This window comes from Apodemus sylvaticus, chromosome 22, assembly GCF_947179515.1.
Source record: "Apodemus sylvaticus chromosome 22, mApoSyl1.1, whole genome shotgun sequence".
NCBI lineage: Eukaryota > Metazoa > Chordata > Mammalia > Rodentia > Muridae > Apodemus > Apodemus sylvaticus.
Window position 1 is genome coordinate 21,695,874 of NC_067493.1, and position 25,371 is coordinate 21,721,244.

The following is a 25,371-nucleotide window of genomic DNA, read 5'->3' on the forward strand; positions in this document are numbered from 1 at the left end:
TTTGCACACAGGATTTTTCTTTAATTTTTTTCTTTTTAAGCACACAATGTACACACTTCCCTTCCCTTCCCCTTTAAGTTAGTGTGACAATCTTCCATCGTAAACTACTTAAAGAGAAGCTTTGGTCAAAAATGGAATGAGTAGCAAAATCAGAACAAAATGAAATGAAAGAAAGAGCAAAACAAACCACTGCTGTCTCTAAATCCCACGCGTCACCCGCGACATCCACACGAACACACGCTAGTTGCTTCAGTGTGACAGTGTTTCCTTGGGCCAGCGACCTCACCACCAGTGAAGGGCAGCGTGTGCTCAGTCCCGTCCCTCGAGCTGGGGGGCGGAGGCTCGCTCGGCTTCACATTATCCGGAGACCCTGGATGGAAGACTCTAGGGTCTTGGGAGAAGCACAATACGATCAGTCTGAGACTGGCTGCCGGCCTCCCGGGCCACACTGTTACCCGCCTCCTGGTGGGGCCCAGGCTCTCCTTCCTGGCGCCACACCCTGCAGGCCTCAGCTCTAGGCTGCTTCCCAGGCCTGGATGTCTGTCCCCAGAAGGCTCAGACCACCTCTCCAAACCCCGCAGACCCTCCCTCCCTCCCTTTCGTTTTTTTCCCAAGCACAGTGGGGTTAAAGCCGTGTACCACCATCACCCTGCTTTTCTTTCTTTCTTTTTTTTTTTTAAAAGACAGGGTTTCACTGCACAGTCCTGGCCAGCCTAGAACTCTACAAAGACCAAGCTGGCCTCCAATTCAGAGATCTGCTTTCCTCTAACTCCTGGGATTAAAGACATGCATTACTATGCTTGGACATTTAAGATTTATTTCTGTATTTATAGCGTATAATGTTTGTCTGCACGTATGTATGTGCACCCTTGTGTGCCTGGGTCTATGGCGGGCAGGTGCCCTGGGACTGGAGTTACATTTGGTTGTAAGCAGCCATGTGCATGTTGGGAACAGAATCCTGAGTCCCAAGCAAGTGGTCTTAACTGCTGAGCCATCATGCCAGACCCTTCACATGTGTGCATGTGTTGTATATGTATGTGTGTATATGTGTGTATGGTGTGTGTATATATGTGTGTATATGAGTGTGTGTGGTGTGTGTATGTATGTATATATATGAGTGTGTGTGTGTGTGTGTGTGTGTGTGTGGTGTGTATGTGTGGTATATGTGTGTGTGATATGTGTGTGATGTGTATGTATGTGTGAGGGGTGTATGCGTGTGTACGTGTGTGTGTATGTTTTCCATTTTCTTAGCTCATTGCATTGGGGGTAGGGAAGTCTTACTCTCTAGTACAGACTGGTATTAAACTCAAAGCAATCCTTCTGCCTCTCAGCTTCCCAAGTGCACATACTACAGAAATGAGCCCCACGCCCAATTGTATTTATTAAATAAATTGGTATAAGTTATAAAAATATGTCTATATATAACCAGAAATGCTGGCTAGTGGCTAACACTGGGCTTACTCCAACAATGGCATCAAGGGTTTTTTGAGGACAAACAGCATCTAGGAGACATCGACCACCCACTGAGAATGGTGGTCCCTCATGATTAGAGGTTCTGGGGCCAGCACTTCTGCCATACACTTCAGCTGACACTGTATTTCAAGAAGGAAAAAATGGGGGCTGGAGAGATGGCTCAGTGGGTAAGGGCATTGACTGCTCTTCTGAAGGTCCTGAGTTCAAATCCCAGCACCCACATGGTGGCTCACAACCATCACAACAAGATCTGAAGCCCTCTTCTGGAGTGTCTGAAGACAGCTACAGTGTACTTAGATATTAAAAAAAGGAGAAGAAGAAGGAAAAACTGTTTGGTACAATCAAGGGCTAAGGTAGTTTGGTATAAGAGTCCTCGCCTAACATGTTCTATCCCCAATGCTGCAAAAAGCAAGAAACTACCAGGAAGATTTACCTTGAAATCCCAAATTGTCATGGCTCCATCAATGCCAGTAGTGCAAAATTTTCGACAATCTTGCTTGTCCACTTCATAAATAGACACTTGACTAAAAGAAAAACAAAATCAAAAGGTTGTGAGGTTTGTGGTAGAAGTGAGTCCAACTCTCCCCACCAACAGTAAGATGCACTAAAGAAAATGCACTCTCTTCACTCTTCAATATCAACATGTCCACCAGTCTTAGGCTGTAACATCAGAGTCAGGAAACACCCCACAGAGAGCTGATGATATATTAAGTTCCAGATCCATCAGGGTTACATAGCAAGACCCTGTCTCAAACCAGGAGAGGGCTCAATAGCTTGGGATGTAGCTTATCTGCAGAGTGGCTGCCTAGCATACAGGAGGCTGACTGAACCCCCAATACCACATAACTGGGTGTGTCTGGGTGTGTCTGCAGATGCCCGTACCCTAGCAGTTTAGCGTTGGAGACAAGAGATTAGAAATTCAAGGTCATCCTCAGTAACAGCAGTTCTGTACTCATCCATTCTCTGATCCCAAGCCTACCCCAGCCTTGTGAGTCTGAGGCCAACCTAAACTACCTGAAATCCTAGGACAAAAGTGGGGGTGGGACGGAGGGACAATGGCCTCCTAGCAGGAAGAGGGGCTCAGGGGCTCAGCAGTGCCATAGATATAAGAATCGTTTTGTATTTTCAAATAGAGGCACGGCTAGAGCATGACGGAGGCCAACCGGTCCCCAACAGGTCCTCTCAAATCAACCTGCTCGGACAGCCACACAGGCAGCCCCGAGCCTTGCACTTGAAATTTGTCTTTACAGGGGCTGGTGCTGTGGCTCAGTGGTGGGGTACTTGCCTAGCAAGCCGTAGGTTCTGGGTTCAATACCAAGTCTAAAACACCAAAGACAAAATAAATGAGATGACTCATTATAATGTCAAGGCAGGCAGTCACCCCTCCAGATCTTACAGAGCTGCAGATAGACGAAACAACCTGCATGAGCTAATCATCTGGAGAGCTTCCAAGACTGACTGCAGACAGCTGCTGCTTTCTCATCCCAAGTGTCCAGACCAGCAATGTCTCCTGCCCGCCTGAGGAGGAGACACAGGCTACTGCACAGCCTGTGAGCGGAGAACGGCCCACCATTACTCTTTCTCATCTAGTTCACGCTGTGTGTAGAGGGCAGACAGGGCAGAGCACGCCGTCTGGGACTAAGCTTTCTCCTTTCACCGTGGGGGCTCTGGAAAGCTTGCCCGGTAAGCTAGGCCTCACGGCAAGCCTGTCTGTCCATGGAGGGAGCCCGCTTGCCGGCACGTTACCCACACTCCTGCTTCAGCCTCCCAGCCACTGGGACTGCAGGCCTGTGCTGCTGCTGTGCCTGCAGGAATCGTGTCCGCAGGAATCTACCTCCTCCACCCCGGCAGACCACTCAACCAGCCACCCCTTCTCTGATAAGAACCACGTGTCCGGAATGCTGAATGCAAATGCCCCTTGCAGGGCATAAGGATACTGTGGTGGCAGCTCAGCTTTTTTTTTTTTTAATTTATTTATTATTATATGTAAGTACACTGTAGCTGTCTTCAGACACACCAGAAGAGGGTTTCAGGTCTCATTACGGATGGTTGTGAGCCACCATGTGGTTGCTGGGATTTGAACTCAGGACCTTTGGAAGAGCAGTCAGTGCTCTTAACCGCTGAGCCATCTCTCCAGCCCCTCAGCTTTTATTTTTTGAGAGGGTTTCACCATGCTGTAGTGAGAATTCTGGAATTTTAGTTTCTTTAAAAAACAAAAACAAAAACAAAACAAAAAAACAGACTATTTTTCCATTTTAATCTCAGTACAGGATATGGGACTGCTTCGGCCTGATCGCAGCAGCTGACCGTAATTGCTCTAGCAGGAGTGTGGTTTTGCCACCTGTAGATAGGTTCTGCAACTCTATGACATTTGGGATTCTGGGAACTTTTCAGAGAGTGCTAGAGTCCTGGTAGGTGGGGTTAGCAGTCTTTCAGGAGTGTTTGTTGTGGCTTAGTAGTTGTGCTCAAAGAAGAAACAAGATAGGCAGAGATCCTTGAATCTAGTCTCTCTGTCTGTCTCTGTCTCTCTCTCTCCATCCTTCTTTCTCTCCTGTTTAGTGATAGGGTGAAATGGGATATAAAGGATGAGAAAAAGAACTCATGAAATAGCAATACCTAGCTACCCAGTGCTCCTTGGCTGGCCTGGAATTTACTATGTAGGCTATGTAGATCAGGCTGGCCTTCGAGTCAGAGATTCACATTCAACTCTGCCTTCTGAACGGTGAGATTAAAGACCTGTGCTTCCACACCGAGCCAACTTCCTCTCTCTCACAAACTGAAAATAAGACCTTAGCAGCTGGGAAGGCACAGGCTTACTACTGCCCTCATTCCTTCAGGGACACTGGGGCCTGCAGCACAGGGGGCTTTTCTAAGAAGCTGACATGGAGTGAGGAGCACCTTGGCCAGCCAGTTTTTGACAGAAGCGCAGTGCCCAACTCCAGGCTGAGGCGGCTGAGGTACCTACGTGATGCTGTTCTGGTGCAGCGTTTCCAAGGCTGTGTTGCGGTCCTCGGTAGTGGCCCTCTTGTCCATGTTACGGAAGCGTTCCATAGCAGACATGTTGCGCTGGATGCTCTGTTTTGGGACGTCTAGTTTGGACACAAAGGTCAAATAGCCACGGTCGTCGTAGTTGAAGAGCATCGGGCAGCAGTCATGGCCCTGAAAGGGGAGATGGGTCAGCAGACGGGACGGCTCGCCGCCTAGCTGCCACCCCAGGAGGGTGCTCACAGGCGTGGCCTATCCTAGCCTGTCACAGAGCATGCCTTGTTTCTGGCTTGGAGCTGCACGTGGCACACTGTGAGGACGCAGATACTTACGGCAGCCACAACGCTGTTCTCCGATACAAATGACACACTGAGAAGAGGCAGGAACTCCGTCCTCAGAGTAGAAACCCTGAACACAAGAACACTTGTTACCCAGGGAACCACAGCCCACGCTCCTCCAGACAGAGGACAACAAAGGCCCTGTTCTCAGAGCGCCTTCTGAAGGTCAGCCAACACTTCTCTAAAAGAGATCCCTGACCTCTCCTTACACGATTTCAAGCATAAGGTGACCCCAAAGTGACCTTCAGAAACTGAAGCCTTCAAGCTGGGGACATAATATGTGCAAGGCACTGGTTTGACCCCTAGTAACCTCTATCAATCAATCAGTCAGTCAGTCAGTCAGTCAGTAAAAGACTAGTTCTCTCTAGCCTGGGCCCTGCCCCTTGCTAAAGAGTCTCTATTCATGGACCACAAAGAGTCCTTCCTTTCTGCCTTTGTCCCAGTGTACTGGCTCTGCTCCTAGCCATTCAGGACCGTTGCCTTGGCCTGCAATGGCTTTTCCTCCCTTAGCTGCCACAGCTCTTCCTGCTACTCCTGCTAGGGAGAGGTACCAGTGCTGGCGCCAGAGACACACTTGCTGGCATGCATGCCCTGTGTAAGTCACCACTATGAGATGAATCTTAGTCTCAGAAAGCTCACATTCAAATAGGCCCCGTGAGAGAGAGTGTGTGTGTGTGTGTATATCATAGCATGTGTGCAGTCAGTTCTCTTCTCTATAAAGTAGACTCCAGGGGTCAGACACCTTTACCCACTGAGCCATCCCCTCAGTTTCATGTACTGGGTGTTTAAGAGTCCTACTATGTAGCCCAGGATAGCCTCAAACTCCTGACCTCCCCTGCCTAGGCTTCCTGAATATTGGAATTGCAGTTTTGCACTCTGCCTGCCTTATAAAACATTTATGTGCAAGGCTGAGGCAGGAGGATCATAAGCTTGCCACCAGTCCAGTTACATAGGAGTTCCAGACCATATTTTTAACATGGGTAACCTTTTACAAAAGAATTCCTATAGTAAGTTCAGCTCAAGAGAGAAGATATCGGGCTGGAGAGATAGCTCAGCGGTTAAGAGCACTGACTGCTGTTCCAGAGGTTCTGAGTTCAAATCCCAGCAACCACATGGTGGCTCACAACCATCTGTAATGGGATCCGATGCTCTCTTCTGGTGTGTCTGAAGACAGCCACAGTGTACTTACATACATTAAATAAATAAATAAATAAATAAATAAATAAATAAATAAATAAATAAATAAATCTTTAAAAGAGAGAGAGAGCGAGATCACCTCTGAAATGTCCAGTTTTGAGCCTCTCACTATATCTGTTTCCATACATAGAGTGGCCCATCTAGGGACTGTCATAAGAAGCCTCTCTTAGCTGCCCAAAGGGCTCCCAGAAAAGTACAAAGATTCCTAAAAGGAGAATTCCAGGTTTCTCCCTTTGTTACTGAGCAAACTTTCCTCCCATGTCTGATAAAGTTCTTCCAGCTGAGCTGGTGACACCCTCACAAGTGAGTCATCGTAATTCGGGTTCTGCAAGTGGCATGAAGGCGGCATTGTTCTGGGACAGCATGGAGTAACAAGGGAGCTCTTTTTCTTTCATTTTTTGGGGTGGTGTTAGAAAGAGGAACTGAAGGTGTGTACATGCTAGGCAGGGGCAAGAGTCTCAGCCCTGGTTTTCTGACACAGGGTTTTGGTATATAGCCCAGGCTGGCCTTGAAAAGTTGGTGGGTAACTCTGGCATAGGAAACAGCCACAGACACATGGAGTGCTCTCCTCCAAACTTGACAGACATCACCTGAGCAGCTGTGACTGTTTCCAGAGACTCTCAGAGAGAGGCTGCCATGTAGAGAGATGCCTAGCTGAAGGAAGGAGGTCCCATCTATGCTTCTCTGAACAAGTCATTGTCCCCACCAGGTGAGATTTTTTTTGATGCTGTGTCCATTTTGGGGTCACACACGCTCCTGTGAGCGCCCTCTGACCTATGCTCTGTACGTGAATCCAGTGAGCTCATTGGTCGGGAAGGTGGACCTTGGTGGAATTATCCTTTGGCTGTCATGTGCACAGGTGAACCGGTGCTTGTTCACACCTCCCCGGGGAAAGGCTCACAGGACACAGAATAACCTGGCGATTCTGAAGGGACCCTTGTTAGCAACACACCAGGAGGGCTTTCAAAGGGACACTACCAGTACCGACACCCAGAGGTGTTTCTGGAAGAAGTCCCAACTCTTTAAAGTCATTAACAGGTATTTAGTGCTGCCTGGAACTTTCAAGGAGCTGCAGTTGTTGGGGTGTTCACAAGATACCAGGGCAGGGGAGCCTCAGTGTGGTGCTGAAACCTTCCATCCATGTCCCACGTCACCTGCAAGGAAATACTCACTGCACGCTTTTTGAGGCATCAGCAACAGACACCGTGCTGTCGTGGCTCACCCAGGCCAGGCGGCTCCCACTGGCAGAGAAGCTGACCCCATGCACCCAGCCGCCGGTGCCACTGCCACCAAACTCAGACATCAGCTGACCAAACGGCATCTTGCTGCCCCAGGGTGTGCTGGCCGGCTTCTCATCCACCTCTTTGATGTAGGCAGAAAACACTCTGTTGTTCAAAACATGGAAACGAAGGAAAAAGCAAATGAAACTGCATGAATACAGAAAAAGGCTTGAGACAAGCGTGACGGGCGAGGCCGAGCCGCAGCAGCTGCAGACACAGAGGTGCTGAGGGTCTCCGAAGAAGCACGTGAAGAGAGCTGCTGTCACCCATGTCGGACTGCACTGACAGCAGTAGCCTGTTCTTCCTACAGCAGTATCCTCGGCATGGCACTCCAAGGCCCCAGTCAGCAGCTACCAAGAAACGGCCCACACCCCAAATAAGCCAGACACCAACTTCCTTAAAGGCCCTTCGCTGGGAAGCCGAGCAGCACTCAGTGCTCAGGAGGGAGAGGCAGGAGGGCCTCTGTGAGCGCAAGGCCAATCAGTCAGGGCTACACCGTAAGACAATGTTTCCCAAGAAAGGGGGCGTGCTGGGCAGAAGGAGATAGGCAATCGTGAAGCGTTCGCTGACCAGCAGAAAGACCTAAGTTCAGAGCCTCATCACCCACAGAAAAAACTTGGAGTGGCAGCACCTGTGACCAAGTACTGAGTCGGGCAGGGACAGACCGTGGGGCTCGCTGGCCAGGCAGTCTAGCTGAAACAGCAAATGCCAGGTTAGGTGAGAGACTGTGTCTCAAAAACTAAGGTGGAGAGAAGAGAGGACAGTATCTGAAGCCAAGGGAGGGACGAAGAACTGCTGGACTCGGCCTTCCAGCGTCTTCTTACTCCTCTTTGGGAAACACCCGACTTATGTGACGCTCACTCATAACTCCAGCCCCCTGGCGGCTAAGGCAGGAACACCACGCGTCCAAGGTAGCCTCGCTAGGAGGAGGGAGAATAGGAGAAACTCGAACCTCAAGTCTCCCTAAAAGAACTCTGGGCTGGGCAGTTATGGTGCACACCTTCAATCCCACAGCACTTGGGAGGCCAAGACAGGTGGTTCTCTGAGTTCAAGGCCAGCCTGGTCTACAGAACAAGTTCCAGGACAGTCAGGGCTACACAGAGAAACCCTGTCTCAAAAAAACAATATAAACAAACAAAAACCTCCAAACCCCTCTGATTCCCTAAGCCCAATGAGAGTGGAAGCTGAACCTCTGGAAGGCTGAGGCATCAGTAAGAGGAAGCTGTGAGCTCTCCTGCGTACGGGGCTGCAGGCGCCTGCTGGTGCATCTTCTCCGCCTTCCCCTCTTCCTCCCCTACTTCTTAGCTTTTTCTTTATTTGCAGTATAGAGGATTGAACCCTGGGCTTTGGAACATGCCAGGCAAGTGCTCTTCCACTGAGCCACACCAGCCCTGTATGTTGTTTTGTTTTGTACTTAAATTTAAATATAAATCTCTGGTCAAGTTTTCTGGAAAATTTTCACAGAGGTCAGTGGTTCTCAATCTTCCTAATACTGCAACCCTATAATACATGTTGTGGTGACCTATCCCTCAATCATATTATTTTGTTATTTCATATCTGTAACTTTACTATTGTCATAAATGATAATATAGATACCTGAGTTATACAGCGGTCTTAGGTGACCCCTGTGAGAGAGGTCATAATCCACAGGCTGAGAAACCCTGACATAGGTACTGCAGGTGGGTGTGTCTTAACTCTGCCACCAAAAGTCAATACAGAACAGGAAGGTTTTGTTTTCCTCTTTCTAAGGAGAAAAGTCCCTGATGAAGAACAACTTAAAGCAATTCTGTGCTATGATTCTTAAAGCTCTTAGCAGTATGGCCGACTTCCTCTAGCCTCTGGCTAATGACAATAAAGCACTTTAACTGAAGAGGATGGTGCAGTAACAGCTGACAGACATTTGGTTATGTCAGGCCACTCTGTTACCTGCAGCCTGTGGCCTGGGATACAAAAGGAGGAACTCAAACTATGGTCAAGAAAACCAGGCAGGAGCTGGACAGTGGTGGTGCACGCCTTTAATCCCAGCATTTGGGAGGCAGAGGCAGGTGGATTTCTGAGTTTGAGGCCAGCCTAGTCTACAGAGTGAGTTCCAGACACAGAGAAACCCTGTCTCAAAAAAAAAAAAAAAAAAAAAAAAAGCAAAACACACACACACACAAAGAAAAGACACCTCCCCCCCCCCCCCCAAAAGACAGCCTGGCAGGCATGAAGGTGCATGCTTGTAATTCCAGCACAAGAGGAAGCTGAGGGAGGCTGGTGAGTTCTAGACCAACCTGGACTCCATGTTTCAAACTTCTTGTCCCATCAAAAACCAAAGAACAGGTCTACAGGCACGGCTCAGTGGTTAAGGGCACTTGCTGCTCTTGCAGAGGGCTGGAGTTGGGTTCCCAGCACCCAGGTGGCTCCCAACCACCTATAACTCTAGCTCTGGGGGATCTCTTGTCCTCTTCTGGCCTTTGCCAGGCACATATACACACATGCATACAGATAAATAATAAATCTATTAAAAAAAAAAAAACAACAGGAGACTGAAAGAGGGATGGACGGATGGACACAGCATGAGTTAATCTTGAACTTGAAACTGATACGCTGCCTAAAGAACACTCACTGTGCCTGCCAACCTCCTGTGCGCACCGACCTATTGCGCCTACTGACCTGCTGTGCCCAGCAAACCCTACCATGCCCACAGCTCTGCTGCAGCTACCACTTACCCAAGACCCAGTCCATCCTATCTTTTACTACTTGTTCTTTTAATCGTTATGTACCAGTCCCCCCCACTCTCCCTTCCTCTCTCTCTGTGGGGCTCTCACATAGCCTAGGCTGGCCTCAAACTCACTATGTAACTGAGGCTGATCAAGAACTTCTGCTTTTCCTGTCTCTACATCCAGAGTGCTGAGGCTATAGGCAGCCCCGCCATGCCTGGCTTATGCAGGGCTGGGGGATGGAAACCAGGGTATTGTACTGGCTAGGAAGTATTCCACCCATGGAGCCAGCCCCAGCCCCTTCTCTAGTTCCTTCATCTTTAAGTCCCCCACAGTGCTATTAGAGACTTTGCAGGAAAGGAACCCTATGGACGGCCGCCTGTCACAGCTGATCAACAGGCAGCTCAAGTCTCTCAGTACATCTTTATCCCCACCTGCATTTGAAGTCACAGGAGCCTGCGGCCAGCAAAACATTGTTGGGATGCCAGTCCAAGCTGAGGACTGTGGAGCGAATCGGCTTCTTAATGTGCTTGCTCACCCACCTAAGAAGGGAGAAAAACTAATTTACACTCTTTACTTCTCATAACAAAAATGATAACCTTTTCCAAGCCACCCCAATAAAGCTACTTCAAATCCAACAGCTGAACTGCACACTTACAACTATATCATTTAGCTACGTTACTGAAGTAAGTCCTATAGGTACAATTACTTTTAGTGGTCTCATGGCGTCCTTTGACTTATACCTGAGTACTTTATGGGCGTCTGCTGAAGGGTGCCTCCATGCTTGCTCTTTGCTAGGTAAGTGTCCTGTGCAGAGTTCAGGCTGGCCTTAGACTTGCTACTCATACCCCAGACTGGTCTCAAACTCGCGAATGCTAGGATTACAGTGTGTCCACCGCACCTGGCCTGAGGGCTGTCCTACAGCTGGGAAACTTTGCTGAATATACAGCTTCTTTTCTGACTATGTGAGACCAGTCAGGTCTAACTTACATATACAGAGGACGAGCTATCCCAAACAGTGAACAGTTACTGTGGCTGAAGCTTTGCCAGGAGGAAATGTTTCCTATATGAATTAAGAAAAGTTGGGAGCTGGAAAGGGAAGGATGGAACTGAGGAACTGGAGGAAGGAGGGAGGGAGGAAGGTAGTAGGGGACTGAGGAGGGGAAGGGAAGATTAAAAGGTCTGGGAGTTGGGTCGTGTGCACAGGAGGAGGAACTGAGAGGGAAACCCTCTCCAGCCGGGGTGCACGGCAGTAAACACAGCCTCAACAGGTCCCAAGTGCACAGCATCCAAGCCCAGACTGTACAAAGTGGAATGAGAGGGCACATGCAACTTTGCTCACCAGTCATTTTCAGACTCAAAGTAACAAACAGAGATGAGCCGGGCTCCGCTCCCCACAGCAAACTTGTTCTCAAGTGGGGACCACTTCACAAACGTGGCTGCACGGTTGATCCTCAGGATCACCAGGGTGGGCTTCCAGATGCCATCTTTCTGACTCCAGACATAGGCGTTGCGGTCCGCCCCGCAAGTGACAATACGGTCGCTCTTAGGAGCCCAGTCAATACCTACAAGTGAAGCACAGGTCACTTGCTGCGCCTGGCCAGTAACAAGGGAGTGGGCTCTATGGCAGGTGACGGCTGGGTATGAGGTAACTGTGGCCTTGGTGGTTCACCCCCCCTTGTCTATGGTTATCATCTCAGATAAAACCAAGGCTGTTTCTCTCCCAAGGACATGGGAGGAAGAGGGATCCTTACAAAGCCAGGTAGAACAAAACTGGGAATTTATGTTTTCTTTTGGGACAGGGTGTCAGGAAGTCCAGGTTGGCCTTGAAATCAGAATATGGCTGAAAATACTCTTAAACTACTGATCCTTCTGCTTCTACCTCCTAGTGTTGAGATTACAGATGTCATCATGCCTAGTATGCATGCATTCATGTGCATGCGCACGTACACACACACACAGTCATAATAAAATGGTTTTGGGCTTGCTTTGTTTTTGCCTATGAGCTGCACACAACCCACGTGCCTCTGGAGGTCTGAGATTGTCCTCAGGTGTCTTTCTTGATCACTCTCCACCTTAATTTACTGCGGCAGGATCTCAGTGAACTCAAAGCCTGCCATTTCCGGCTCTCTAGCTCCCTAGCTACCTAGCGACTGTTCCTTCGGAGCGCTAGGATGCTGGGCAGCAGTCTGCCCTCCAGCCTCACACTTACACAGACAAGCACTTTATCCACTGAGGGAAAGAAGCAGTGGAGCATCAGGCACGTGGTTCATGCTTCAATCCCAGCACTTGGAAGCAGAGGCAGGTGGATCTAGACTAGTGTGATCTGCAGAGCAAGTTCTAGGACAGTCAGGGAAAGAGAAACCCTGCCTAGACAAAAAAAAAAAAAAAGAAAGAAAGAAAAAGAAAAGGAAGAAGGAAGGAAGAAAGGAAGGAAGGAAGGAAGGGAAAGGAAAGGGGAAGGGGAAGGGGAAGAAAAGAAAAAGTAGCCATTTGTGGTGGCACATGACTTTAATCCCAACACACAGGACACAGAGACAGGCAGATCTCCAGGAGTTCAAAGCCCTCTTTGTCTATAGAGAGTTCCAGGCCATCCAGGACATGACAAGGGTACTGATGATCCAGTAGCCAACCCCAAGAAATCAACTCCACCACATGCCATACTCTGCTCTATGAAATGCTGATAGTCTCTTCTGGGGTTTGTCAGATCCTGCCCCCTTGTATTTACAGTGTCAGAGAACACTGTTGCTCCCAGGACTGTCACAAGTATATGTAGACTTTTCTAAACTCTTCAGATCTAACAGATGTCATCAGAAAATGGGTCCAAGTTTAAAGGACCCCAAGAGATGTAGGAAGAAAATTAAGTATTTTACAACGTTGGCTCTTTAGGGGAAGGAAGGAAGGGTCCTTCCATTTTAGTTTTTTCTCATTTAAAAATATTTCCTAATGTCAAAATTCAAACTAAGATGAGCGTCCTTATTCGTAGGCATGAGGCCATTGTAACAGAAGCTGAAGAGGCCAAATCTATAGGAACAAGGTCATGGAAAGCAAGAGTGACACCACTGGCTTTGATGCCACACAGCGCTCTAGAGCTTAAAGCATCACACACAAACCACCTGGTAAGAGCAGGAGGCATGGTTAGGAACCACGATGCCCGGGATGCTGGACAACTTCTCGGTGTTCGTGCAAGTGCATGTGCACACAAGCCAAGCTCAACCTTGGGCATCTTCCTCTCCTGCTCTTCCCTTGTCTTTCTGAGACAGGCCTTCTCCCTGCACCCAAAGCTCACTGTTTTGGCTAGCCTGGCTAGAGAGCCAGCTCCCCACTACCCACGTCCAGGAGTGTGTGTGCAATCAGCCATGCCTGGCTTTAGGGATTCCAACTCTTGTGTTCCTGCTTTTGAGGCAGGTACTTTATCTACTGAGCCATCTCTCCAGCCCCAGTGCTGAACAACTTCAAAGGGCACAGAAGGTCAAAAACAGGCTATGTTGGTTTTTGTTTGCGGTTTTTCTGATCTAGTCGAGAATATTTTTTAGGCTAATCAGTATAAAACAGTCACATGTAGCCCAGGCTGGCCTCAAACTTCCTTATGTAGCTGAGGATGACCCTGAAATCCTGATTCTCTTTCCTCCACCTCCCAAGTGTTACGCCTATCAGAGACAATGACTAAATAGAAGAGCAATCTTTAAGCAATGAACGGCTCAGTGGTTCCTGGACAGTGTCCTACTCGCCAGCACTGAGAACACATCATGAGTGTCTGAGCACCGCACACACACTGAACAAGCCTGGATGCGGTCTTCTAGGAAGGCAGGAAACACCCTAGACAGGGGGACTTCATTCCCTTTCTCACCCATGTATACCTGTTTAAGCATTCTGCATTGAAACCAAGAGGATTTCCTGATTCAGGGGACTTGGCTAACTGTCTGAAAGGTAATTTGACAAGATGCTGGCTCTATCTCTCCTGCTTTAAACAGCTTCTATGCAGAGCATGAGCACGTCAGATGACAGGTGGTGGCAGCGGCTGCGGTAGCAGCAGTGAGCCCTCTTCTTCCCCGTGCATCTCAAGGATTGAACTGAGGTCACATTGCTAGGCAGCACACGCTTTTACCCACCGAGGCATCTCACTAGCCTCATTCAAAAGCCGCTCTGGCTCATCAAACAACACAAAGGAAGATGTGCCCACAGCAAAGGCAGTCAGCTGCAAGTTTTCTTGGTGCTTCCAGTTCCCAGGGTCTAGCCCTGGCTTTCCTGGCTCATCCCTCCTGGAGAGCAGGCTCAGTGTCCTCCACACACCACAGGAGTGTTGTGTGCTGGCTGGGCCACAAGAAGCATGTAACAAAGTTACTATTTTTTTCCCTCAAATCTTCTCTATAGAAAAATTAAGCCAGATGACTTTAATTGTAGGACTTGTGAGGCAGGAGCAGGCGGATCTCCATGGGTTCAAAGCCAGCCTGCTCTACATACAGTGAGTTCCAAGACAGGCAGGGCTACATAGAGAGACCTTGTCTAAAAAAACCTGAAGGAAAAAAAAAGGAAAGAGAAAAGAAGAACGAAGGAAAGAAAGTGAAGAAAGACTCCATAAATCCTACGGGGCTTGAAGTGTGCAGGTTCACTTAGCTTGCTGAGGCTTCACTTCCGAGGAAAGCACTCTTTTTTTTTTTTTTTTTTTTTTTTTTTGGTTTTTTGGATTTGGTTTTTTGGAGACAGGGTTTCTCTGTGTAGCCCTGGCTGTCCTGAAACTCACTCTGTAGACCAGGCTGGCCTCGAACTCATAGATCCACCTGCCTCTGCCTCCCAGAGTGCTGGGATTACAGGCGTGCGCCACCACCGCCCGGCCCGAGGAAAGCACTCTTTTGGAAAGAGCATACTGAGCCTGCAGCAGCCTTACCTGTGATGTGTCCGTTATGTTCCTTCAGCTCATGGGCTTTCGTCCACTGACTCCCATTCTTCTTGTAGATGTGCACTTCATGATTATTGGGGCTCAGGGCGATCTCTGGAGAAAGAAGGCATCAGAACTGTTAGCATCCCGCCATCCCTAGTGTTCGCTGCGGCGCTGGAGTTTGAGCATGGAGAACTGTGACTGCAAGGACCCACCACTGAGCTAGGTCACAACCTTTCTCCTTTAGTTGTTAGAGTTGCACTTAGTCCAAGCAAGACCTGAGCTCCTGCATCAGCCTTCCCAGTGCTGGGACTTCAGGCATGAGCCAAAATGAGCCAAAATTCGAAACTTTGGTCCATCATGTCGGAACTCAAAAAGTTTTGGATCTCCAAGCATTACAATGTATGATTTTCTTTTTTTTTTTTTAAAGATTTATTTAATATATATATATATATATATATATATATATATATATATATATATATATATATGAGGATACTACTGTAGCTGTACAGATGGTTGTGAGCCATCATGTGGTTGCTGGGAATTGAACTCGGGACCTTTGGAAGAGCAATCAGTGCCCTTACTGGCTAAGCCATCTCACCAGCCCCCTCAATGTATGATTTTCATATTTAGAAAACTCAAATGCCGGATGGTGGTGGTGCACGCCTTTAATCCCAGCACTTGGGAGGCAGAGGCAGGCGAATTTCTGAGTTCGAGGCCAGCCTGGTCTACACAGTGAGTTCCAGGACAGACAGGGCTACACAGAGAAACCCTGTATCAAAAAAATAGCAAAAACAAAAACAAAAAAAAAGAAAAGAAAACTCAATCTGAGCCAGGCAGTGGTGGCACATGCTTTTAATCTCAGCACTTGAGAGGCCGAGGATGGCAGATCTCTGAGTTGGAGGCCACCCTGGTCTACAGAGGGAGTTGCAGAATAGCTGACAAATTAAATTCAATCTGAAATTCAAAATTAGACAAAATAAAGACTGGTGCAGCAGATATATTAAAACCACTGACTTACACACACACACACACACACACACACACACGTGCACACACGCCGGGCGATAGCTCAGTTGGTAACGTGCTTGCCTTGTAAATAAGAGGACCGGAGTGTAATCCCCCAAACCCATGTAAAAACCGGTGCAGCAGCATGCGTCCATAACGGCGGCACTGGGGAGAGAGCGGGGCCATGCTGGAGGATACCTGCAGCTCAGTGGCCACTGGTAGGTGGCCAAACTGAAATGCTCCAAGTTTACTGAGAGACCCGGTCTCCAAAAAAAAAAAGGAAGACACCTGACATGGACCTCTCTGGGCTCTACACAACCCCACCCCACACAACAGTCTCAGGAAGTTCAAAGCACACTTACGGGTACGATCCCTGTTCCAGGCATGGCAGGTGATTGGCTCTAGCAGAAACTGATGCAGAGACATGATTCTTAAGTGTTTTCACAGGTCAGAAAGCTGTAACAAGCAACAGGAAAGAAAACACTCCAAATGTCAAGCAATAAGAGTTTAAGTTGTCAGGGGGACCCACACTATTTGGGGATAAATACAGCATTGATCTGTCATTAGAGAAGACACAATCTCAATGTAAAAATCAATTCTGTAACAAGGCCTAGAGCACAGTACAGCAACCCCCAGTAACCCCCAGTACAGACTCTATTCTCAGGGTCATCAGCAGACTCTCAAAGCACAGGTCAAAGCCTGTGATGGAGTAGGATATTCAGCCTCAAATTACCAGTCCACACAGGACTTAGTAAATTATGGGAAGGAAAGATGCTTTCATGCATCACCTTGATCGAGTGACCAAACCTGCAGCTACAAGCAGGGGAGTGGAGCAATCTAAACCAACAGTCTTAGAGGAGGAAACATGACCAGTATATCAGAACTTGAAAACAATGATTTAATTTGTCATCCACACCAGGACACTTGTAAGAACGAAATGGATACTCAAGGCAGGAAGCCTGGGGATGTAGTTCCATGGGATAGTGCTTGTCCAGCGTGTGGAAGGCCCTGGTTTACTCCCCATGAAGAGAGGAGGAAAAGAATGGGGCTGACGAGATGGCTCAGCAGTTAGGAGTGCACGCGGCTACTTCAGAAGGCCTGGGTTAGTCCCAGCACCCACAATGATCCAGGCACAGCTACTGTAACTCCAGCTCCACAGCACCTGCACCACAAGGACATACCCCCAGAGATATACAATGCAAATAAGTTTAGAAGAAAAGTAAATCTGACCAAGTGTGTCTTAGCACTTAACAGGCAGAGGTGAGAGGAACTCTGGGAGAGTTCCCTGCCAGCCTCCAGTGTCAGTCCTCACCTTCTACCTTGTTTGAGACAGAGACCCTTCTGTTGTGTACAAATGTTTGAGCATGCTGTGGCACATTCCCATGCATGCACACCACAAACACAAGTTCCCATGTATGCACAAACACACACATAAACACACACTCATTCACATACTCACTCACCCGCACCCTCTGTCTCTCTCTAAAAATCCCAGAGGTGCCCTCTAGAAAACAGCTTGCCTATTTTAAAAGGCAGTGTGGATAGGTATGGTAGCAAATTGCCGAGATCCCAGCATTTGGGAGGTAGAGGGAAGAATCTGTTCTAGATTTCAAAAGAGCTATGAAAATCAAATTTCATAAAAGATGGTTGATTATAATTGGTATGTTTAAAAATAACCATAAAAGACATGTGTTCTGTAACAAATTTGAATTTGAACTTGATTATTATATAACAGCATGAGATTATCTTCATCCTAGCTATGATAATAGTCTTAGGTAGGAACAAGTCTTAGCCACTAGGGGATAAAGTGATGATGTGTTTGGATGTGTTTCTTCTCACTAGACAGCCTTGGCTGCCTGGCTCACTATGTAGCCCAGGCTGGCCTTAAACTAATAGAGACTACCCACCCCTGCCTACTAAATGCTGTGAGTAATGTCTTTTCATTTGAGACAGAGTCTTTATATGTAGCCCAGGCTGATTTCCAATTAACAATCCTTCTGCCTTAGCTTCCAGACTGCAGGCCATGTGTCCCCATGCCCAGTAAGATGGGAATTCTGATACTAGCAGAATGAATGGAAGAGATATCAGAAAGTTGTGAGGCAAACAACAGGTAAACCCCCTAAGCAAAAATGAGTGCCTGTGGCACAGAAAAGAAACACACATGGGGTGGTGGTGGCACACGCCTATAATCCCAGCACTCTGGGAGGCAGAGGCAGGCGGATTTCTGAGTTCCAGGACAGCCAGGGCTATACAGAGAAACCCTGTCTCAAAAAAAACCAAATCCCCCCCCCCAAAAAAAAAAAAAGAAAGAAAGAGAAAAAGAAAAAAAAGAAAAAGAAACATGCTGCTAAAGGAACCAAGGTCAAAAAGTGAGTCCACCCTTAACTAAGAACCCCTGCTGTCGACCTCCAGCAGACTGTGCTGGGTGTGGTGGTGCATATCTGTAACACAAGCACTGGAGAGGAAGACAAAAGGATCGGCAATTCAATGTTATTCTCAGCTATTCAGTAAATACAGGGCCAACCTGAGCTACCTGCAAAAACAGTGAAACATTTTAGTGCATTTTTCCATTTCAACTCATAAAGAGCCTATAATTTGGCTTTCTTTTTTTTTTTTTTTTTGGTTTTTTGAGACAGGGTTTCTCTGTGTAGCCCTGGCTGTCCTGGAACTCACTCTATAGACCAGGCTGGCCTCAGAAATCCGCCTGCCTCTGCCTCCCAAGTGCTGGGATTACAGGCATGCACCACCACGCCCGGCTTTGGCTTTCATTTTAATTTACTTAAAAAATTTGTTTTAAATTTTAAAATTGCACACACACACACACACACACACACACACACACACACACACGTGCGTGTGTGTGTTCATATACCCAAATGCAGTGTCTACAGAAGCCAGAAGAGTGTGTGTGTGTGTTCATATACCTAAGTGCAGTGTCTACAGAAGCCAGAAGAGTGTGTATGTGTGTGTGTGTGTGTTCATATACCTAAGTGCAGTGTCTACAGAAGCCAGAAGAGTGTGTGTGTGTGTTCATATACCTAAGTGCAGTGTCTACAGAAGCCAGAAGAGTGTGTGTGTGTGTGTGTGTTCATATACCTAAGTGCAGTGTCTACAGAAGCTGACAGGGGGAGCTGGACCCTCTGCAGGAGCAGTGTCATGCACTCTTGCACGCTGAGCTGCCCCTCTAGTTCATACTTTGGGGATGAGGGGCGTATGCAAAGTAAAGAACTGGGCACTTTAAACAAGCTAGGCCTTACTTGGAAATTACACATTTTTAAAAAAATAAATCCAGGTGAAAGTGCTTAATTTGTTTTTTTAAAGTGTAAGTTCTCATCTTCGTGTGGTGGCACATGCCTTTAATCCTGGCACTAGGAGGTGGAGGCAACTGGTTTTCTGTTGGAGTTCCAGGTCTGCATGATCTGCATAGTGAGTTCTGAGCCAGTCAAGGTTATGTAGTAAGACTCCTGCTCTAAACAAACAAACAAACAAACAAACAAACAAACAAACTTTCAGGTGCCTGTAATCTCAGCACTCAGAAGGCCAAGGCAGGAGACTCACTACTCATTCCAGGCCAGTCAGAGCTACACAGTGAAACCCTGTCTCAGAACAATCAGCCAAGGGCTAATATGATGGCTGGTTCAGTGACGTGGCAAGTGTAATGACCTGAGTTTGGTGCCTACAGCCTATGTGTAGAAGAGAACCAAGCTGTCTTCCGACCTTCACATATGCACCACGGCACATGTGCACAGACACAATAAGTGTGTGAGTATCACAAGCAAACAAAACTTCCAGATGCACACTGCATGCACCTCTCATTTCTGATACCTGATGTACTTACTCCAATTCTGTCATATAGTAAGCTCATGTTTACCGACTTATGGGGGGGTGGGGGAGGAGAAACTTCAATGGCCAGCAGCACCTGCTGCTATTCCAGAGGACCAGACTTCAGTTCCCAGCTCCCACAGTGTCAAGCAGTTTCTATGTATATCCAGCTCCAAAGAACCTGACACCTCTCTGCAGGCAACCACACACATATGGCAACACACACACACACACACACACACACACAAATCATTTTTAAAATGGCTTGTTACAAATATTACTAACTGTAAGTAATGTAGCTTAAAACCCAAATCTGCTCAACTTACTTGTTAACTGAACAAAACTGGTTTGTAACTAATAACTTGGATATCCACATGTAATGGGGCACCTATTTCATGAAGAGCTGAAAGTCACACATGCAGATAAAGACGTTCTCATGCTCTCATCCAGTCTTCTAAGACATAAGTAAGTTTCCAAAAGAGGTGACCTGTCACACAATAGCAGAAATACTTCTACAACTGCATTTTTCTAATTTTGTTATTATATCACTCAAGTCCTATAACAATATACATTCTGACATGCCCTTCCTTTATAGTCATTTGGCTATTTTAAGCCACAATTTTGTACCAAGTAAAATAAACCTTCATTCACATGGTGATAATTTTAAGTCACTAAACTGCAGGTGATATTTACGCAGTGTTTGAAAATCTTAACAAGGCTCAAAAGGAGAAAGGGGAACACCACAGGCGATGACATGAACTTAATAGGTTTTTCCAGGCTCTGAGGAGGCAGAGGTGGAAGGATCTCTAAGTTCCAGGCCAACCAGGATTATATACAGTTAAGACTGTCTCAAACAAAACCAACCAACCACAGCCCAGGCGTCTGTTGCCACTGTGCAGCACGGAGGGTGACAGGTGAAGGAAGGGCGTCCCCATGGCTCCTTCCTATTCGCCTCAGCTTTCACTCAGCACAGGCTTCTCCTCCTGCCCTGCTGGTGAGCCAGTCTCTGCACTGTGCACACCAGACAAGGGCTCCACCAACTCAACCACATCCCCAGCCTTTGAGGGAAGTCATTTTAATGTCTGGTTAGCCATGGGGTCTGGTGACAAGGGGACCTGAGTCTGAATCTTCATTTTAACATACATAATGAGATGCTGGGCAAGTGTCTCAGTCAGGGTTCCTATTCCTGCACAAGACATCATGACCAAGAAGCAAGTTAGGGAGGAAAGGGTTTATTCAGTTTACATTTCCACACTGCTGTTTATCACCAAAGGAAGTCCAGACTGGAACTCAAGCAGGTCAGGAAGCAGGAGCTGATGCAGAGGCCATGGAGGGATGTTACTTACTGGCTTGCTTCCCCTGGCTTGCTCTCTTATAGAACCCAAGACCACCAGCCCAGAGATGGCACCACCTACAAGGGGCCCTGGGCCCTTGATCACTAATTGAGAAAATGCCTTACAGCTGGATCTCATGGAGGCATTTCCTCACCTGAAGCTCCTTTCTCTGTGGTAACTCCAGCCTGTGTCAAGTTGACATAAAACCAGCCAGTACAGCAAGTTTTTCATTTCATCTCCAAATGACAACTGTCAGGAGGATTAAATGAGACAGCACATAAAAGCAGTCCAAAACTGATCCCGATAAGTTTGTTCTCTGGTCTTTTGGGTTGTAGCCTATCCTTAATGGAGACATCTTGCAAGCCCAGTAAATTAGTTTCTTTCTTCTTCTGACACAAGGCTTTGGAGCAACCTAGAAGGATCCTCTGAACTTAGACACGTCTTGACCCCATTCCACTGGAACGTAACAAATTCATGTAAGCTAAACTTTCCATTCCCTGTTAGGGTCAATTTCAAGTCTGTGATTCATCTAGTTTCTAATTGCTCTGGTTACCCAACCCAGCAATACCAACCAGTGCTCCAACAAGGTCACCACACCCTACCAATGTTCTGACAGGCTTCATTCTAAATTCCAGATTCATCAGACCATCTCCACACTTCCTGTAGAGAACTTATTTTGACCTAACACTAGATGATTTAGATCCAAACAGTGCCACCCATTCTCCAAAGGAGCCTGCAATTTTCAAAAGGATACCCCAAGCTACGAACAGCAGATGAACTGAAGAAGCCCCTCCCCAGCCCCCCCCCCATAGCTAGCGACTCACTCTAATGGGGCAAACACCCCGAACTGATAACTTCTAGAGACCTGAAATCCTAAGGCTACCATGGAAACCAAAAGATTAAATGAAAATAATAAGATAGGAAACCAAACTAGGTCGCTTCAGAAAACTGGGCAACGAGGAGATAGGAGAGAGACACACACGACAACAGATGGCTTTATACTCAGATTCTAAGCTGCAATTTATTAAGTGCCTCCCATGTTCCCAACAGTGTTAAGTATCTGGATGGGGCCAGAAACATAAATAATTCCTAGTCCTCATGTCCTTCTCAGAAGAGAGCAGAAAGAGAAAGGAAGGCAGATATGCATTTTTGAGTCACCAGTAATGGCTATTACTTATTTTCAGATCACTTGAACAGCTACATTAGGTTAGGACTTGCTGAAAGCAACTTAAGCAAATGAACTCCACGCGAATCCAATAAAACCAAGTAGACTTAAGAATCTTCTTACTGCAGCTGGGGAAACTGAGGCACCAAGAAGCAACTTTCCCAGAGCCACCTGACAAAGTGGCAGAGTCAAACGGGAACGCTGGCGGTTCTACATAAAGGATCCGATGAACTGGAGTGCAGAGGAGTGTACAACTTTGACTTGCGGGGGGCGGGGGCTGGATCAAAGGAATCTTAAGGTTACACTAAAGAAAGATGGGTTTCTCTTGCTGGGGAGGGTTCCCCAAGACCTGACGGATCGGGGGGCTGCTCTAGGCGACATCCTGGACGTCGAAGAGATGAACTGATACTCAAGTGACAAGCCATCAAAGGGAGATCGGCCCGTCTAAACTCATTTTACAGATTGTGGTAAATGCTCACAGTAGGGGTGCAAATGGTACTGTGGGGGTGTCGGAAGCCAAGCTGTTCCTTCTCTCATCCGAGATGGAGGGCAGCTGGAAAGTGCTCAGAAACGCTCGGTCTGTGTGTTGGGGGGGACACCATGGACTCAGGGGTAACCACGAAGATCGGAGATGCCGGCCCCCTCTCAGCTCGAGACCCCGCGCCTAACCGCCCTGGGCCCGCCGCCCCCGCGTGCCATAGAGCATATAAAAAAGGAGGCGCCCCGGGCCAGACTCTCGGCCGTGCGGCCCCTTACCTGGGGTCGGGGAGGTCGGGAGGTCCGGAGCGGACGATTCGCGGACTCTGGGCAGTCGACGCGAACAGGCTCCGGCGGGCGCGGACGGAGGAGGGAGGCCTAGAGGGAGCGGCTGACAGATCCCGGAAATGACCAGGGCGCATGCGCAGAGCGGCCGCGCTCAGCTGGCGGGCGCAGGCGCAGAACGTAGCCCTCGCTGGGGATGCTGTGTCTGAATAGCTGCTGTTGCTCAGGTGAGGCAGCCGCTAGTCAGCGCTAGGGCGTGCTTGTGGAACTGGACGGGAGTCCTACTCCTTTCTTTAAGGAGGTTTAAAAATACATACACACACACACACAGATATACATATTTCTCAACCATGGCCCAAGTGTGCAGCGTTGGAAGCTCCTCGAGTGCTTTTTGTTATAAATCACTGAGATAGGATCTCTCAGACTTCGTGGTTCTGAAGAACAATGCAAAAACATTTTTTAAATATTTATGTGGATGTCTATGTTGGTATGCACATGTGCGTGCAGGTGCCCCTGGACAGAAGAGAGCCACAGAGCCTTTTGGGTGCTGGGAACTGAACTCGGGTCCTCAGCAAGAACAATAGTCTTTTAAGCTGAGCCCTCTAGCCAGCCCTGGCAACCTCTGTTTGTGTGCTTTCATAAAGGGTGGGTCGGAATGAGTAGAAAACGCCTCAGTAGAAAGTCTCCTGTCGGGCTGGTGAGATGGCTCAGCGGTTAAGAGCACTGACTGTTCTTCCAAAGGTCCTGAGTTCAATTACCAGCAACCACATGGTGGCTCACAGCCATCTGTAATGAGGTCTGGTCTGTCTGAAGATAATAAATAAATCTTTAAAAAGAAAGAAAGAAAGTTTCCTGTCTACCTAAAAGTCCCCTTGACTGATCCTAGATCAGGATCACTTGTTCCTGCACCCACGGTGACACGGCAAGAACGTGCGATAGAAATATGGGAAGAGTGTTTGGTATGTAGATGCAGCTTCTAAGAACTGCCCTGAACCCCACACCAAGTCAGAATGTTGCCCCTGCCTTGGTAGAGTTTACCAAGGGTTGCCAGGTTCCACTACAGGTAGGCACCCCAGCCCTTGTCTTGTGGTGGTCTATATATTTGACTCAGTGCTCAATAAACACTGCCTTAAAGGAAAACAAGGAAGTAGTTTATTTCGAGCCAAATATCCGAGCAATGCTCACATCCATCGCCCTAAGGACTTGTTCTACCTTGAAACAAGTTGCATTCTGGTGTTTAGAATTATTATTAGTGTGTCTGCCTGACGTGTCTATAGGTAGCACTCGGGTGGTGGTCAGAGGAGAACTGTGTGACTCAGTTCCTGATTTCACCTTTGCATGGATTCCAGAGATCAAACTCATGTGATCAGACTTGTTCAGCGGGTCTTTTTCCCACTAAGCCATCTCACTGGCCTTTGGTGAACCTTTTAGTTGCAGAACAAGAGAAAGCCATAAATCAGTATATTTAGCAGAGTTACATTGTTTTTTTTTTAATTTATTTATTATTATATGTAAGTACACTGTAGCTGTCTTCAGACATACCAGAAAAGGGTGTCAGATTTCATTACAGATGGTTGCGAGCCACCATGTGGTTGCTGGGATTTGAACTCAGGACCTTCAGAAGAGCAGTCAGTGCTCTTACCCACTGAGCCGTCTCACCGGTCCCCCGGTTAGAGTACTCTTAGCTTTAGGGTTAGTGGAAGCTAGAGAGGTCTGCTGATATACTACAAGCACTTTACATAACAAGCCTGAGAATGTGAAGCTAAGTATAAAAATAAAGATAGTGGCTGGGGATGTAGCACAACTGACGGAATGCTTACCTAACAATCACAAAACCTTTGCTTAGTTCCGCACGCAGCCCTGTATAAACCTGAGATGGTGCCACATGCCTGTAATCTCAAGCACTTCAGTGGTAGAGGGAGGAAGATCAGAGCCAGCATAGGCTACGTAAGGGTTTGAGGGCAGCCTAGACTACGTGAGATCGTGTCTCAAAAATGAGGATTCAATGGGCTGGAGAGATGGCTCAGCGGTTAAGAGCATTGACTGCTCTTCCAAAGGTTCTAAGTTCAATTCCCAGCAACCACATGGTAGCTCACAACCATCTGTAATGGGATCTGATGCCCTTTTCTGATGTATCTGAAGACTGAGACATATGTATGTATGTATGTATGTATTTTGTATTCTATAAAAATGAAAATTCATAAAGGGAAGACTAGTAGATAGCTACTAAATGACCCAAGATGCCCCGAGATACTTTTGGAGTCTATAACATTTGATCTCCTCATGCTACATCCCAGTTGAGCACGGCCAAGCTGTCTGTAGGACCTTAAACAGAGAAGAGAGTTCAAGGAATTTCCATTCAGAATCCCTTGATTGTAAGGCGCTGTCTACAGAGCTTAGTCTGAAAACCTCCCAATTTCACA

General features: G+C 47.5%; 1 protein-coding gene across 1 annotated transcript; it reads right to left on the reverse strand.

Moving 5' to 3' along the window:
• Arpc1a (actin related protein 2/3 complex subunit 1A) lies at positions 1-23,041 on the reverse strand. Its single transcript, XM_052167544.1, has 10 exons — positions 22,943-23,041; positions 16,228-16,321; positions 14,864-14,968; positions 11,318-11,540; positions 10,410-10,517; positions 7,166-7,378; positions 4,791-4,866; positions 4,439-4,632; positions 1,907-1,997; positions 1-391 (listed from the first exon to the last, which is right to left on the reverse strand). The coding sequence occupies exons 2-10, from the start codon at positions 16,289-16,291 to the stop codon at positions 353-355; spliced, it is 1,113 nt and encodes a 370-aa protein (XP_052023504.1). The 5' UTR covers positions 16,292-16,321; positions 22,943-23,041; the 3' UTR covers positions 1-352.
• Between the last annotated feature and the right edge of the window lie 2,330 nt (positions 23,042-25,371).

Bases quoted from the DNA above. Each gene is read 5' to 3' on its own strand.
- Arpc1a (XM_052167544.1), bottom strand. From the start codon at position 16,291: ATGTCTCTGCATCAGTTTCTGCTAGAGCCAATCACCTGCCATGCCTGG. The intron at 4,633-4,790 runs GTAAGTATCTGC...CTCCCCTTTCAG, and splicing joins AGAACAGCGTTGTGGCTGCC to GGCCATGACTGCTGCCCGAT. The intron at 1,998-4,438 runs GTAGGTACCTCA...TTTTTCTTTTAG, and splicing joins CTGCACCAGAACAGCATCAC to TCAAGTGTCTATTTATGAAG.